Here is an 18,282-nt window from a genome sequence, read left to right as displayed (position 1 = left end):
AGAGCTCCCAATGGAATATTACTCAGTTATAAAAAGGAATGAAGTATTGATACATGATGGATGAATGTTTCAAAACATTGGATGGACCTTAAAAACATTATGTTAAGTCAAAGAAGTCAGTCACAAAAGTCAACATTATATGAAAGCTCAGAATAGAGAAGTCTGTAGAGATAGAAAGTGGTTATCTAGGGCTGGAAGAAGGTGGAAGGAGAGATTAGGGGAATGATAGTTAAAGGACACAAGATTTCTTTCTGAGGTGATGAAAATATTCTAAAACTGACTGTAGCGATGGTTGCACATTTCTGTGAATACACTAAAAACCACTGAATTGTACCCTTCAAGTGGGAGATTTATATGGCATGTGAATTACAAAGCAATAAACCTGTTTAAGAAAAAGAGAAAAAAAGCAGTTGTGTTAAAATACAAGTGTACAAAGATGGAAATAAGGCAGGGCTAATTCTTTGAAGGAGTTCAGGAGAGAGACTGGAATCTCCTCAATCAGAAAATCTCCTTCCAAAACTTAGGGACTACATACATAACTCTGGTAGCATAGTGGCTAAGACACTTGCCTGCTAACCAGACGGCTGGCGGTTCAAACCCACCAGCCACTCCTCGGAAGGAAGGTTGGGCAATCCTACTTCCGTAGTGATACTGCCTCGGAAACCCAAGGAGGGGTCGCTATGAGTCGGGGCCGACTCGACGGCACATAACAACAACAACAACAACATACATAACACAGATGGACAAGAACTAGGGATGCTGCTGAAAAAATGCAGATGACCAATGTCACCAGAATCAGGTTCTCCCTCCCCTCTGCTACTGCCACTTTTTTTTAACAGCTTTTTTCTTTCTTAGACATAATTAAATACCAAGGTCACTGTTACATTGTCAATTGAAATCACTGGGATGACTGTGGCAGGTAATGGAGGGGTATGTGCGTGTGGGGGGGGGACTTGGAATAAGGGGGTATCCAGTGCTATCTTTTTTGAGTCCTCATCTCTGGCAAACAGGTACGGGAGATAGGAATCATAGATACAAATCCATCTGTTTAGAAAACCCCTGGGAGTCCTCTGAATGGTATTTAAAGATCAGGATTTCTCATTACTTATGCAAAGCCAGATGTTGACTAAATTAAACAAATACTGTTAATGGTACCATGTACAAATAAATTAAGTTTATAAATAACTGGGGATTGTCATATTAGGGCTTGGTTAGGAACAATGGAGCAGCTTCAGCAAATGAAAATTAACTCATAGGTTTCCTTCTAAGCAAGACATTCAAACTATAAATCTTTATGCTTTCCTAATACTGAAAATATCTACCATTTGTTGAGTACTTACTATGTGCCCTACATTAAATATAATATTTCATTTATTCCTTATAATAACCTGAGGAGAACTATCATCCTCTTTTCACAGAGGAGGAAACAGAAGCTCAGTGTTTAGTAACTTCCTAAGGTCATATGGCTAGTCAATGGCAGAGCTTGATTTGGAACCTACGTCTATACTCCAAACTCCATGCTTTTATCCACCATGCTATATTGCCTTCTCAACATCTCAGGAGAAGATACTGAGATACAAACATTTGTATTCAAGCTATAAAAATTTATTTTCAAGAACCATTTTCTAATCAGGAACAATACTTTTACATGGAGCAAGACATAATTTAGCAAGATGTTATACAGTCAGGCCGTTTTACTTCTTAAAAGCAACACAGAACACAAATGGGAATAAAAAAGAAAGTCTTTCCCTGTGCATGTATAGAATTTATGCACTCAGAATTTATATCCTTCTCTCAAAGGAGAAATCCTAAGACCCTTACTCATAGTTCTTTGTTCTTAATAAACAGCTAAAATAAGACTAGCTCTCTGGTTTTCCATCCATAGTAGATTAGGGAAAGAAAACCAAATGAGGTTCAGGGGATATCAGAAGCAAGCTCACTGACAGTTGAAAGATGTAAAAGAGACAGATATATGAACAGAAGGAAATAAAGATGTACAATTGAAAAAGCAACCAGAGACATTTTTAAGAGCATAGGGGTCTACCCACTGCCATCAATTCTGACTCATTCTGTCCTGCAGGACAGAGTAGAACTACCTCATAGGGTTTCCAAGATGTCAGTCTTTACAGAAGCAGACTGCCACACCTTTCTCCTGTGAACCAGCTGGTGGGTTTGAACCCCCAACCTTTTTTTTGGCAGCCAAGTGCTTAAGTACTGTGCCATCAGGGTCTAGGACAATTTAATCTAGGAGCTCTCAAACTTTTTGGTTTCAGAACCCCTTTACACACTTGAAACTTTTTGAAAGGAAAAAAAAAAAAGCTTTTGTTTATATAAGTTATATTTATCAATATTTATCATATTAAAATTTAAACTGAAATGCTTTAAGCATTAATCAATTCATTAAAAATAATAACCTAATTAACCCATTGCCACAGAGTCTATTCTGACTCATAGTGACACTACAGGACAGCACAGAACTACCTCACAGGGTTTCCAACGCTGCCACATCTTTCTCCCACTGAGCAGTTAGAGCATTCAAACTGCTCACTTTTTGGTGAGCAGTTGAGCACTTTACCACTGCACCACAGAGCTCCTCTAATAAGCTCTTTACTTAGCATAAATAACGCATTTCTTTTTTAAAAAAATGACTATATTTAAAAAAAAATTAGAAGAGTGCCACTGTTTTACATTTTTGCAAATCTCTTTAATGTCTGGCTTAACAGAAGGCAGCTGGATTTTTTTATCTGCTTTTGTGTTCAATCTGTTGTAATATTTTGTTTAAGAAGAAAATCCAGCTCCATGAAGATAGTTAAAAAGAGGTTGAGTATTTTAATAGCTTGTTCAGATAACTGTGGATAGTCTTAAAACTATACTATAATTTAACAAGTAGTCATTTCTTAAAGGTTAGCTGCAATGTAGAATCTGAAGCCGTACAATGAACAAAGCACTCAGTTACATTCAATGAAAACGCATTGGTCTATCTTGTACTTTGAAAGCACCTTTTGCCTGTGCATAATTTTGTAATATCATTCACTGGCCATTTGAAAAATATTGGTTCACTAAGTTATGCAGATCTTCCTAACGCTAATATATTTCATTATAAAATACTAAAAAAAAAAATGCATTTTTTATTATCACTTCCAATTCCATCAGAAAAAATCTACAAGCACAAGAAAGCTGTCAAATTCATCACAGTGGCAAATAGGAGTTTTACAAAATTTTAATTTTTCTTGAAGTCCAAATTTTCTCATTAGCCATATTTTCAGTTGTTTTCCTTGAAATGACAGTCTAACTTCATTGCTTTTCAAGAAAATGTTTACCAAATACCTTACTCTGAATAGTGTGTCTGACTGTTATCTTTCAAGTAATAATCATATTCCATGAAAAAAGCTAGCAGCTTAGCTCACAACTCAAACAACAGCACAAGTGCTTTGCCTTGAGATAACCATCATACTTCATGGAATTTTAAAAAGAAATGCTTAATTTATTAATAAAATAGTTTAATAAAATTAACAAAGTCAGTAAGAAATTAATAACGTTAAGAAAATGAAATCATTTTTACTGCTTGAGCAACAAAACTGGCACTTCTACACTATGAGGGCATGGCAGTGAAAATATACTAGTAACAATACAGTGGCCAACAGTACCACAGTTTGGTGCCACTGCCTTGATTCGAGCTACCAAAAAAAAAAATTAACTCACTGCTGTCAAGTTAGGTCTGACTCATAGTGACCCCTCCTTGGTTGGGTTTCTGAGACGGTATTTCTACAGTAGTAGATTGCCCAATCTGCCTTCTGAGGAGTGGCTCTTGGGTTTGAACCACTAGCTTTCTGGTTAGCAGCCAAATGCCTTAGGCACTATGCCACCAGAGCTCTCATGATTCAAGCTAAGGCACCCACCCTTGCTTTTGTACCATCAGCACAAATGTCAACACTGTGAAAAATCAAATAACATCTTGGTTTTATTCTAAAAGTTTTGACTTCATAAAATTCTTGGGAAAGGTCTTAGGAACCCAATGATCTATAAACTAATTTGAGAACCATTAATTTAATCTACCACATAAGTGATTGGTCCTAATATGTCTTAATAGACCCTGAGATAATTTTTCTATTTATTTTTTATGTTTATTGCTTCAACAAGAAAAGGCAAAATTGTATTCATCAGATTCTACTTTTAAAAAGGCCAGATAGTATGTAATGCTTCTAAGTGATACCTCAGCTAAAATGTTCAAACAAAACAACTGTTAGAGATTAAGATTCAGTTACCCAGAAAATAACATTTTATGAAAACTACCTCATTCCCTGTTAATTCTGCAAAAATCAGTAGTTACTACATTTCCATTTCCTGAGGGATGCAGATATTGAAATGAGATTTAAAAAAAAAAAAACTCTTGGGGAAAAAAAACATGTTTTGGACTGTTACCCTGTAGGCCTTAATTCAAGAAAGGGTCAGGGGCAACAGGAATCAGAGAAATACAGGTAAAAGGTCTAAGGATACAAAAGCTCATAAGAATAACCAATTAGAACTGAAGCAAGAATCTCAAAAGGGCAGTTCTCTAACTGCAAAAGCAGGCAAGAGATATGAGTTGCAAGATTAGACTTGAAGAAGCTACACAGAGTTGGGGGGTGGGAAGATATGCACATAATGCTGATGGCCCACATCACTGCCTGTTCAGGGAATAGGCTATAGAGAATTTTGCATGAAAATTTCTTCTAAAAGAGGAAAATCAGGCTAGTGTGATTAGAAGGAAAGTAATTTCAAGGGCAATGAACTACATACAAACACAATATATTCTCCCCACTTAGATGATGAACATCCATATCACCTTTTTTCTCTTCTTCTTCTTCCTCACAGAACTCTGCTAGGGAAAAAGCTTCTTTGAGTTGCTCTAATTCAAGTGTTAGAGTTTCTAATTCTTTTCCACTCAGAGAATTAAGAATAGATTTCACCTGCATGGATATAATAAAATGTGGGAGTATGAAAGAAAAAGGAAAATATTATCAAATGGAAAAGAGATTGTATATCAAATTGATATCAAGATTATGAGCTCACCAGTCAACACAAATATTCTTTGCATGAATCTTAACATAAAAGAGTGATTGTTACATAAAGTGATATTTAGAGAGAATTTGTACTTCCTAAAACAATACAAGTCAGAAATGTGTGTAATTTATTAGCACTTAATCAGCTTAGAAATATAGGAAGTCCCCAGGTTCTAAACATCCAATCATGTGCAACCTGTAGTTATGAACCAACCTCCACAAAGCACATTACATTAAAAATTTGAGGTAAATACAATGGTTTGTAAAAACTACTGGTTGTTACTTTATAATGCACATTTAAACATTATTATTATTATTATAACTGTAGTATTATATTAAAGATATTTTAGTGTATCTGGAAATGTGTCTTTAATGTATTTGATGCATAGAAAGGTACACTGTATACCATTTACTAAGGCAAACATTTGACTAACTCATGTTAGATACAAACCACATCTAACTGCTCCTACTTACATACAAATTCGACTTAAAGACAGATTTAGGAACAAAATTCATTCATAATCCAGGGACTACTTATCAGGAGGAAATTAAACAGACTTGAACTAAGTGAAAGCTAACAGGTAACTAGCCAAATGGTAGCTTAAATCAATAGGTACTCCAAATTGGTAGTTCAAGCAAAAAAAAAAAAAAAAACTAAACTAAAAGGCCAACATGAAGGAAAAATAACATATATGCTACTGGGATCACTTCACTGATCTACCCTTTTTTTAATTTCAGAGAAATAACACTAAACTCACTCTATTTCTAACAATTAGTTCAAACATTAGCTTATTTTTTGTTTCAGTACAGTATTTCCAGAGAGTCTCAAGTCTCCATATTTGAGATGCATTTCACCTCCCAATTCTACAAAGAGAAAAGAAACTATGCAGCATTCCTTTGCCTAAAGATTTTTTTCCAGTTGTTATTTTGGTTTGGAATTACCTTTATTTCACTTTCTCGGGAAAGCATCTCCAGAGCTTCTAGATGAGAAAGGCCTTGAAATTCATCAAAGAGTAGCCCATAATGAGTTTTCTTGTCTGTTTCCATGGTAACCTCTTTGGAGGTCTGCAGCTCTTCTTTCTCCTTTGCCTCTCGCAAAACCTGAAAAGATATGAAGGCAAGTAACGAGAACTCAAGGTGGGTTTTCAGACTTGAAAGAAGCAAAGCTGAGATGAGTTATAGTACAGAGCACTGCCCTTTCATTCTTGGCATTGCAATTCAAATGTGACAGGCTCAAGAGCTACAGGATAAAAATGATCACATGCAGTTTGATCCTAAACAGCATAAATAATACCCAAGAAGCCAGGTGTTTAGCCAAAAGTGGTTTAAAACATTATCTAATAAGCAACTCTGATAGGAGTTGGCATATTAAACTGCACTGACAAGACACTTCTACAGGAAGGAAAAGGGAGCAGAAAAAGAGCTGGGCATTTTTAAGCATTAGCACTATTATTTAAAAAAAAAAAAAAACACCAAAACTCCTTTCATAAAAACTCATTGAAAATTCTTCAAAAGGAAATATTAATAAGCTCCTAAGGTAAAATAGACAAAAATTCAGATCAAAACAAAAACAGGAAGTAAACTTGTAAAGACAAATAGTACCTGAGACAATGTAGAATTCCTGTTCATCAGACCCTTGGTTTTTTTAAATCCAGGATCTCCTTCTGCTATTACATCCATTGTCTTTTTCCCAATGAATTCTAAGGCATCCAAACCCCCACTTATAACGCTCTTTCCCTAGAACACACAAAGAATCTCATTACAACAATATTGAGAAAATATGTCTGCATGTTTTGTTTGTTAAAAAGTAGTATCTAACAATATTAAGCACTGGTAAGAATGTGAAGCAACTGAAGCACTCATACACTGTGGTAGTGTAAATAGGGACAATTTCTTTGAAAAACTGTCAATAACTACTACACTTGAACATATGCATGTTGTTGTTGTTGTTATGTGCTGTCGAGTAGGACCCAACTCATAGCGACCCCTTCTTGGGTTTCTGAGGCAGTATCACTACGGAAGTAGATTGCCTCATCTTCCTTCCGAGGAGTGGCAATACATGTCCTACAACTCAGCAATTCCACTCATAGTCATACACCCAATAGAAATGTGTATAAAGGTCCATCAAACAACATGTATAAGAATATTTACAGCAGCACTATTTGTAGCTAAAAACTGGAAACCACCCCAAAACTCATTAACTGTGGAATACATAAATTGTGACATAATCACACAATGGAACACAGCAAAGAAAATAAACAAACTATAACAACATGGGTAAAGCTCACACACATAATATTGAATGAAAGAAACTAGATACAAAAAAAAGAGTATATTCCAATTATATAAAATTAAAAAGTACACAAAAATAATTTAGGACAACAGAAATCAGAATTGTTATTTTGGTTTGGGTGCACGATAACTGGCAGAGGGCACAAGGGGCATCTGAGGTGCTATAACGTTCTGTTTTCTTTCTGGGTGTGCTCACTTTGTGAAAAGAAAATTCAAATACTTACGATTTCACTTTTCTTACACTTCAATAAAAAGTTAAAATAAAAAAGTACTAGAAATCTACCCTCATATAGGAAAGATATTAACCTTCCTATGTATTCCTTTTAAAAATGTTTCCAATCATCTACATTTTTACAAGTATCCATCATAAAGACCACATTTACCCTTTTTCCTAAATGACACAATTATAAGATAAATATTTTTGTAAAGGGAAAAAGTATTCTAGGGATACCAAATTAAGAATTTCTAGTTCATAAAATATACATATTGCCTCTCTGTTATTCTTTATCTCCTACTTCCTCTTCTGTTTCTTTGAAGAAAATTTTCAAGTCATTCTCTACCCTAAGATCAAAATGATTACCAGTGATTTGGACTCCACAAGAGTAATCAGTCCAATGGCTTTTCAAATAAAGCAGGGATAAATGACTGAAGATAAGCAAACTCATTATAATAATGGGAAGGAACAGGTCACCCAGCACTTTTTACTCACTGTGCTCTGAAAAGCAGTAGAGATGGTAGAGAACACACCAAATGGCCTAGCCACTGGGGAGACATTTTCATTTTCTTTGGCATTTGTCTCTCCTACAAGAGAGAGGGAATGCATAGTATAAACATGAAAGGGAGGTCCATTAATCATTTTTGCTTTATTAGTAGAAAAAAAAAATTCACTGCTGTCAAGTCAGATCCGACTAATAGTGACCCTTCCTTGGGTTTCCAAAGTGGTATCACTATGGAAATAGCTTTCCCAGTCTTCCTTCCCAGGAGAGGCTGGTGGATTTGAACTGCCAGTCTTCTGGCTAGCAGTCAAATGCCTTAGGCACTATGCCACCAAAGCAAAATCTAATTGCTAAAAATTCAGATAGATACTAATAAAGCAGGGAGCTCTGGTGGCATAGTGCCTAAAGCATTTTGCTGCTAACCAGAAGGCTGGCAGTTCAAACTCACCAGCCACTCCTGGGAAGGAAGACTGGGCAAGCTACTTCCATAGTGATAATGCCTCAGAAACCCAAGGAGGGGTCGCTATGAGTCAAACTGACTCGATAGCAGTGAGTTTTTCTACATGAGGTCTTAGCCCTTTTTGCTTTATCATTTTAAATCATTAGCCTACATTTAAATGAAAACTAAGATAGGCGGCATTTTAATTTCATTTCAAAAATGAAATCTAGTCTTTTGAACAAACTACTGATATATATAACAACATGGAGGAATCTCAAAATCACAGTGCCAAGTGAATGAAGCAAGGCTTGAAAGGGTACGTATTTTATGATTCCATTATACAACCTTCAGGAAAAGGCAAAACTATAGCACTGGAAGCTCTCTGGTAGCCTTCTCTAGCCAGCGCCAGAAGGCTGGCGGTTCAAACCCACCAGCCACTCCTCGGAAGGAAGATGGAGCAATCTACTTGCGTAATGATACTGCCTCAGAAACCCAAGGAGGGGTCGCTATGAGTCGGGTCCGACTTGATAGCACTTAACAACAACATAGCATTGGAAAATAGATCTGTGGTTGTCAAGAGATGGGAGTAGGAAAAAGTGTTTGACTACACAGTACAATCAATATATCTTGATTGTCTAGACAGATAGAGAAAATACATCTACATAATTACAATATACCATGATTATATAAAGTAAAGAGGACTGCAAACATTTATCAAAACACATAAAACTGTATCCCAAAAAAATCGTAAATTTTATTTTATGTAAATTATACCTCAATAAACCTGATTTTTAAAAATCCAGTCTATTTGGGAGCTCTGGTGGCGTAGTGCCTAAGGCATTTGATTGCTAACCAGAAGGCTAACAGTTCAAAGCCACCAGCCACTCCTCAAAAGGAAGATTTGGCAATCTACTCCCATAGAGATACCATCACAGAAACCCAAGGAAGGATCACTATGACTCGAATCGGCTTGATAGCAGTGAGTTTGGGTTTTTATTTATTTATTTATTTATTTTGGTATTTAAAGTTATAAAACTTTATAAACTAGAAAATTTTATTTTTAGCAGAAATCAAACAGATATGCATTGCTGTTTGTGTTAGGTGCCATCAAGTCAGTTCTGACTCATAGCAACCCTACATACAACAGAATGAGACATTGCCAAGCTCTGTGCCATCCTCACAAATGCTATGTTTAAGTTCATTGTTGCAGCCACTGTGTCATTCCATCTCATTCAAGGTCTTCCCCTTTTTCACTGACCCTCTACTTTACCAAGCATATCTTTTTCCAGGTAATGGTTCCTTCTGACAACATGATCAAAGTAAGTGAGACTAAATCTGGCCATTCGTGCTTCTTGGGGAGCGTTCTGGCTATACTTCCTCCAAGACAGATTTGTTTTTGTTTCTAACAGTCCATGGTACATTCAATATTCTTCACCAACACCACAATTCAAATACATCAACAATTCTAAGGTCTTTTGTTTTTACTGTGCAGCTCTCACAAGCATGTGAGATGACTGAAAATACCATAGCTTGGGTCAGGCAAACCTTAGTCTTCAATGTGACATCTTTGATCTTGAATACTTTAAAGAGGTCTTTTACAGCAGATTTGCCCAATGCAATACATTTGATTTCTTGACTATTGCTCTCATTGGTGCTATTTATGGATCCAAGTAAATGAAATCTTTGATGTTGCTTATTGGTTCAGTTGTGAGGATTTATTCTCTTAATGTTGAGATGTAATCCATACGGAAGGCTATAGTCTTTTATCTTTATTAATAAGTACTTCAAGTCCTCTTCATTTCCAGCAAGGTTGTGTCATCTGCATATCACAGGTTGTTAGAGTCCTCATTCAATCCTGATGCTGCCTTCTTCATAGAGTCCACCTTCTCACACTATTTGCTCAACATACAGATTGAATAAGTACAGTGAGAGGATACAACCCTGACACCCTCCCCTCTTGATTTTAAATCGCACAGTATCCCTTTGTTCTGTTCATACAACTGCCTTTTCATCTATGTTCAGTTTCCTTATGAGGACAATTAAGTGCTCTAGAATTGCCTTTCTTCTCAATGATATCCATAATTTATTATGATCCACACAGTCGGATGTCTCTGCAGTCAATAAAACACAGGTAAACATCTTTCTGGTATTCTTTGTTTTCAGCCAAGATCCATCTGACATCAGCAATATCTGTCATTCTATGTCCACTTCTGAATCCAACTTGAGTTTCTAGCAGTTCTCTGTCAATGTACTGCTACAACGATTTTTTCAATTCTCTTCAGCAAAATTTTACTTGTATGGAATATTAATGATATTATTCAATAACTTCCACATTCCACTGGATCACCTTTTTGTGGAATGGGCACAAATTTGGCTCTCTTCCAGTCAGTAGACCAGGTAGCTGTCTTCCAGATTTCTTGGCATTGAACAGTGAGCACAACATTGCATCCACTTACTGAAACATCTCAACTGATATTCCATCAACCCCTGGAAGCATGCTTTTTGCCAGTGCCTACAGTGCAGCTTGGACTTCTTCCTTTAGGACCATTGGTTCTTGATCATATGCTACCTCCTGAAATGGCTGAATGTTGCCAGTTCTTTTGGATACAGTGACTCTATGTATTCCTTCCATCTTCTTTTGATGTATCCTGTGTCAATGAATTTTCTGCCAATGTTGTTGTTGTTAGGTGCCGTCATGTCTGCCTCATAGCAACCCTATGCACCGCAAAAAGAAACACTGCCCGGTCCCACGCCAGCTCCATGATCCTTGCTATACTTGAGCCCATCATCGCAGTCACTGTGTCAATCCATCTCATTGAGGGCCTTCCCCTCTTTTGTCAACCCTCCATCTTACCAAGCATGACATCCTTCTCCAGGGAATGGTCCCTTCTGACAACATGACCAAAGTAGGTGAGACAAAGAAGTCTGGCCATTCTCGCTTCCAAGGAGCATTTCTGCTGCATTTCCTCCAGGACAGATCTGTTAGTCCTTTTACCAGTCCACGGCACTTTCAGCATTCTTCACCAGCACCACAACTCAAAAGCATCAATTCTTCAGTCTTCCTTATTCATTGTCCAGCTCTCACATGCAAACAAGACGACTGAAAATATCATGCCTTGTGTCAGGCGCACCTTAGTCCTCTAGGAGACATCCTTGCTCCTCAGCACTTGAAAGAGGTCCCTTGCAGCCAATTTGCCCAGTGCTATAGCATAGTGGCTAAGGCACTTGACTGCTAACCAGAAGGCTGGTGGTTCAAACCCACCAGCCACTCCTCGGAAGGAAGGTTGGGCAATCTACTTCCGTAGTGATACTGCCTGGGAAACCCAAGGAGGGGTCGCTATGAGTCATGTCTGACTCCATGGCACATAACAACAACAACAACAATACGTCATCTAACGTCCTGACTGCTCCTTCCACTGGCGTCGATTATAGAACCAAGCAATGTGAAGTCTTTGACAACTTCAATCTTTTCTCCATTTATCATGATGCTGCTTACAGGTCCAGTGGTGAGGACTTTTGTTTTCTTTATACCGAGATGTAACCCATACTGCAGACTGTGGTCTTCAATCTTCATCAGTAAGTGCCTCAAGTCATTCTCACTTTCAGCAAGCTAACTTGTGTCATAGTGTATCACAGGTTGTTAATGATTCTTCCTCAAATCTTGATGCCATGTTCTTCTTCATATAGTCCAGCTTCTTGGATTATTTGCTCAGCATACAGACTGAATAAGATTCTTGATTTTAAACCATTCAGTGTCCCCTTGTTCTGTTCGAACAATAGCCTCCTGGTCAATGTACAGGTTCTTCATGAGCACAATCAAGTGTTCTAGAATTCTCTTTCTTCTCAATGTCATCCACAATTTGTTATGATCTACACAATCAAATGTCTTTGCATAGTCAATAAAACACAAACATCTTTGTGGTATTCTTTGTTTTGAGCCAAGATCCACCTGACAGCAGCTATGATATCCTTTGTTCCATGCCCTCTTCTGAATCCAGCTTGCACCACTGGAAGTTCTCTGTCAACATACTGATGCAACCGTTTTTTAATTATCTTCAGTAGATCTTACTTGCATGCAATATTAATGATATTGTTCGATAATTTACACATCCTGTGGGATCACTCTTCTTCAGAATGGGTACAAATATGGATCTCTTCTAGTCAATAGAATCCTTCAATACTGAAATTCAAAGCTTGAATTTTTTCTTCAGTTCTTTCAGCTTGAGAAATGCTAAGTGTACTCTTCCCTTCTGGTTTTCTAACTCCAAGTCTTTGAATATTTAATTATAATGTTTTACTTTATCTTTTTGAGCTGCCTTTTAAAATTTTATGTTCTGCTCTTTACGTCATTTCTTCCATTCGCTTCACCTACTTTACATTTAAGAGCAAATTTTAGTGTCTCTTCGGATACTCATTTTTGTCTTTTCTTTCTCTCTTCTCTTTTTAATGACCTTTTGCTTTCTTCATATATGATGTCCTTGATATCATCCCACAACTCATCTGGTCTTCTGTCACTGGTGTTTAATGTATGAAATATTTTCTTGAGATGGTCTATCAATTCAAGTGGCATATACTCAAGGTCATGCTTTGGCTCTAGCAGACTTGTTTTAATTTTCTTCAGTTTCACCTTGAACTTACGGACAAGCAATTGATGTGTGTTCTGCAGTAGGCCCCTGGCCCTGTTTGACTAATGATATTGAGCTTTTCCATCATCTCTTTCCACAGATGTAGTCAGTTTGATTCCTGTGTATTCCATCCACTGTTGTTTATATTGTTGGAAAAAGGTATTTGCAATGAAAGTTATTGGTCTTACAAAATTCTATCATTCAATCTCTGGCATAATTTCTATCACCAAGGTCATATTTTCCAACTACTGATTTTTACTGTTTCTAACTTTCATGTTAAAACCACTAGTGATTATCAATGCATCTTGAATGCATGTTTGATTGATTTAAGACTGCAGAATTTGGTAAAAATCTTCAATTTCTTCATCGTTGGCATTAGTGGTTGGTGTGTAAATTTAAGTAATTCATATTAACTGGTCTTCCTTGTGAGAATACGGATATTATCCTGTCACTGGCAGTGTAATAGATTTTGAAATGTTCTTTTTGACTATGATTGCGACAATGTTCATCTTTATCTTTCCTGGCATCTGGCATAGTAGACCACATGACTGTCCGACTCAAAATGGCCAACACCAACCCATTTCAGCTCACTAATGCCTATGATATCAATCTTTAAGCACTCCATTTCATTTCTGACAATTTCCAATTTTTCTTGATTCATATTTCAAACATTCCATGATCCAATTACTACTAGCTGTTTGCAGCAGTTTCTTCTCATTTTGAGTCATGCCTCATCAGCTAATGAAGGTCCTCAAAGCTTTACTCCATCCACATCATTAAGGGTGACTCTATTTTGAGGAGGCAATTCTTCCTTAGTTGTATTTTGAGTGCCTACCAACTTGAGGAAGGAAGTCTCGTGGTGTAGTGGTTAAGACATTTGGCTGCTAACCAGTGTTTCAAACCCACCATCTTGCTCCATGGGAGCATCTTTTGGCACTATATCAGACAATGTTCTGCTGTAATCCATAAGGTTTTCACTGGTCGATTATTTTCCAAAGTAGATTGTCAGGTCTTTCTTCCTAATATGCCTTAGTCTGAAAACCCGTTCACCATGAGTGACCCTGCTAGTATTTGAAACATCAGAGACATAGCTTCCAGCATCACAGCAACAAGCAAGCCACCACAGAACAATAAATTGACAGATGAGTGGTGGTATATTCTATTACTTGTAACCAAAGTAGGCTAATTGATACAGGCATCAATAAGAATGATGCCCCCAACTCTCACAGGTAGTTCTTTGCAGCCATGTTTGCCTAATGTGACTTTGTCCCATGGCTATGGCTGATTAGACCAGGAATAGACACGTAACACAAGTTAAAAAAAAAAAAAAACTGCTATTGAGTCAACTTCAACTTATGGTGACCCCAAGTATATCAGAGTATAACCTTGCTCCATTGGGTTTTCAGTGGCTAATTTTTCAAAAGTGGCTCACCGGATCTTTCTCCTGGACACCAGTATACTCAAACCACTGGACATATTCAAACCACCAACCTTTTGGTTAGCAAGGAAGTACCTTTGCTCCACCCCAGGATTCTGACAAAAGTTTAGGTATAAGTACCCACCAGAAACTAACTACCACCATTTGCTTCTACTTCTAAATTCCCAGGAGAGAGAATTAGGTCACCTCGGCCATTCTCTCCTGTGTATTTAGAAGGAGAAATAACTTGTGCTAGTTAGTGTCTGATGGGGACTTATACTAGGACTTAATGTAAAGCTGGAGTTGGGGAAGATAAGCAGATAAAATAAATCTGTTCAGAGAAAAAAAATGATATAGATGAACAGAGAGAAGCAAAAGTTAAAGACAAGGCCCCAGAGAGATGGAAATAGCAAACCCAGGCCTTGAAGGACATTCTATTTTCTGGTCTCAGGCCCTCTTGAGTCCTTGTTCTAATCCTGCCCTTTATGATTTAAGTTAGAGTAGGTTCCTGTTGGATCAAAGCAGCCTTCCAGAATTGAACTTCACCTTCACATAAATCCAAACACAAAAAAATATACCTTCAAAACAAATACATTAAAATATTTTCTTGTGCCACAATAGTTTGAAATTCAACTAACTCTGTTAAGTTGCTACTCAACTATGCCAGGCATAATGCTAACCTCTTTTTAGATTTTACATTCAGGGTCTTATTTATTTAATGTTTAAAACAGACATAAAACATAGTCTCATTTCATAGATGAAGAGTAAAGTGAAGATATACATGAATGGTTGAAGAACACATTCCTCTAACTAGCAGTGAGAATTCTAAATCTTCTTTATTATCCCAGTCTCCTGATGCCCTGAATATCAGAGACACTCAACAAATATATACTTAAAATGAGCTCAAATACTCCATTTTAATATAGTATTCTAGGTCTTAGTGTTTCCATATACTGACCTGATGCATACTGGACTTGAGTTGAAATTTCACTGGGATTTGGGATTCCAAGGGAAGTCTCTGCCTTCTCAATGACATTTGAAATACCTTGTCCTAACAGAAAAATGGCAACATTTTTATGTTTTAATATTATTTGCTAGTAGTTACCAAAACTGAGAAAAAGTCAAACCAGCAGATTTTTAAAATCATTATAATGACATGTTATTTTGAACCACACACAACTAACTAATCCTTAGGCTGTCAGGGTGTCTCATTAAAAATAAATAAATAAATAAATAAAATTGAGTCATGTTTTATGTCATCATCAAAGGGTAGTTTTACGTTAACAATTCCCAGACTTCAACCTTCTAATGAGGAAATACTTCAAACTCTAGTGGCAATATAAATCAGCCCACCATTACTAATGTATCCTCAAACTACATTTCAGTAAGCAAGGAAGAATTATTAATAAAGTTGTTTTTAACACAGATACATAGCAAAATACACACAAAAATTAATCAAATGACTGTTGATCTTACCTACTGTTGCTACTGTAGCTGAGGCTGAGGAAAGTAAAGACTTGCCCCAGCTGCCCCAGTAACCCCATCCAGTCTGAGATATCTCTTTGGTAACAGGCTCCTATTTTTAGCAGTTGGCAAAGGAAAAAAAGGAAGAGGGAAATGGAAAAATTAACAGAGAATCAGAATGTATAAACAAGGTATCTAATTATCAGATATGCATGAACAAATATTATCTGGCTAAAGAAATGTATTGTTTGACTAAGAGATAGTGTTACCAGTATTTAAGTATCATGTACCAAAGGCAATTGCCCTTAAAGGGATTTATATGACAGAGAAAATGGTGTTTTATGACCATGAAAGGAAAGAAATAGATATAATACTAAATTGGCAGTGATTCCAAATTCCCCAACATATTTTAATCCCAATTTTTTAACAGATACTCTACTTTGCCTGCAGCCTGTGAAGCCTGAACAGGGAGAACTTCTGAAGTCTCTGAATCACTGAAAGATCTGGTCTCTGGTCTTTCCGAGTAGAAACTACAGGTTCTGATTTACTCTCTAGTTTGTTGCTTTGGTCAAAAGACTCAGAATCCTTTCCTGGCTCACAGTTCTCTTCATCAGGAATAGGGGTTGCTTCAGTTATAACTGGAGTCTCAGAATCATCTTTATCCGACATGATTAGAACATGACCTGGTAAAATAAAAGCCCCCAGAAAACATATTATTTATATAGGCTTTTTTTTGTTATGAATGATTCTTTCAAACTTGGAGATTATTGTAGATTTACACACAGGTATAAGAAATAATATAGAGACATGCCATATACTCTTCACTGTTACTGCAATGATAGCATCATATATAATTATAGTGTCATATCACAACTAGGAAATTAATTCATCGACCTTCTTCAGATACCTCCAGTTTTACATACACTCATTTTTTGTGTGTGATGTGTGGATGCATGTATTTAGCTCTATGCAACTTCATTATATGTATAGATTGCTTTGACCATCACCATAGACAAGATACAGTGCAGTTTCAATCACAAGATGTCTCATGCCACTTTCTTAGCCACAGTCACCTCCCAGCTTTTTTCCTCAACCCACAGCAACCACTGATCTCTAAAATTTTGTCATTTCAAGAATGTTATACAAATGGAATCATATAGTAAGTAACCTTTTGAGATTGACTTTTTTTCAAACAACATAATGCTGAGTAGTATCCCATGGTATGGATGTATCACAGTTTATTTAATAGTTTCTATTTTTCTAGGATAAACACTCAAGAGTACAATTACTAAATCATATGGTAAGTACATGTTTAGTTTTGTAAGTACATGTTTAGTTTTATAAGGAACTACCACACTCTTTTGGAGTGGCTGTAGCATTTTACAGTCCCACCAACAATGCATGATATACTTTGGCCTGTATGTGGTATTACACTTTTTATTTGAGCCATTCTGATACATATGTAGTGATATCTCATTGTGGTTTTAAGCTGCATTTCCCTAAAGGCCAATGATCTTGACCATCTTTTCATGTGCTTATTTGCCATCTGTTTACCCTGTTCAGTGAAATATCTATTCACATATTTTGCTCATTTTCTAATGGTTTGTTATTGTTGAGTTTTAAGAGCTCTTTACATGTTTTAGATATAAGTCCTTTGTTGGATATATGGCTTACAAATATTTTTTCCTAGTCTGTAGCTTCATCCTCTTCACATGGTCTTTAACAGAACAGAATTTTTCATTTTGATGTGGTCCAATTTATCAATTTTTTCTTTTACTGATTGTGCTTTAACAATCTTATTAATCATTCCTCTCTGGTGGTGCAGCAGTTAAGGACTCTGCTAACTGAAAGGTCAGTGTTCAAACCCACTAGCCATTCCATGGAAGAAAGATGTAGCAGTCTGTTTCTGTAAATATTAAAGCCTTGGAAACCCTATGTGGCAGTTCTACTCTGTCCAAGAGGGCTGCTATGAGTTGATGGCAATGGTTTTGGTTTGGCTTGGTTTTCTACCTCAGTTTTTCTGAGACAAGATTAAGAAAGACATCAGATAGAATTTATGTCAAATCAGCTTTTGAATAGCAATGATAATTAATTCAATTCCTTCAGAAGTATAGTTCTGTGATACATTAAGGTCAAGACACTACTGGTGTTCTACAGAGAGCAAATACTGGTTTCCAGGATAACCCCAATTACCATCAGGGAAGAAATAAATGTATCTTGCACATGCATGCATAAACACACACCAAGGCCTTAGCTACATATAAACATATATATGTTCTACTCATAT

The 18,282-nt window shown here is 36.6% G+C and overlaps 1 protein-coding gene across 1 annotated transcript in view; it reads right to left on the bottom strand.

The window, feature by feature from the left end:
- FAM114A2 (family with sequence similarity 114 member A2) overlaps positions 1-16,664 on the bottom strand; it is a 36,600-nt gene extending 19,936 nt beyond the window's left edge. The window contains 8 exon segments of the mRNA XM_007946425.2: positions 4,826-4,949; positions 5,985-6,143; positions 6,645-6,779; positions 8,044-8,135; positions 15,490-15,582; positions 16,008-16,107; positions 16,456-16,514; positions 16,517-16,664. Coding sequence (XP_007944616.1) covers positions 4,826-4,949; positions 5,985-6,143; positions 6,645-6,779; positions 8,044-8,135; positions 15,490-15,582; positions 16,008-16,107; positions 16,456-16,514; positions 16,517-16,664 — 910 coding nt within the window.
- Positions 16,665-18,282: the final 1,618 nt, after the last annotated feature.

This window comes from Orycteropus afer, unplaced genomic scaffold (genome assembly GCF_000298275.1).
Source record: "Orycteropus afer afer isolate SDZICR_OR568_19922 unplaced genomic scaffold, OryAfe1.0 scaffold00160, whole genome shotgun sequence".
Taxonomy (NCBI): Eukaryota; Metazoa; Chordata; class Mammalia; order Tubulidentata; family Orycteropodidae; genus Orycteropus; species Orycteropus afer.
Note: the sequence above shows the minus strand (reverse complement) of the source record. Positions and strands in the feature narration are given on the sequence as shown.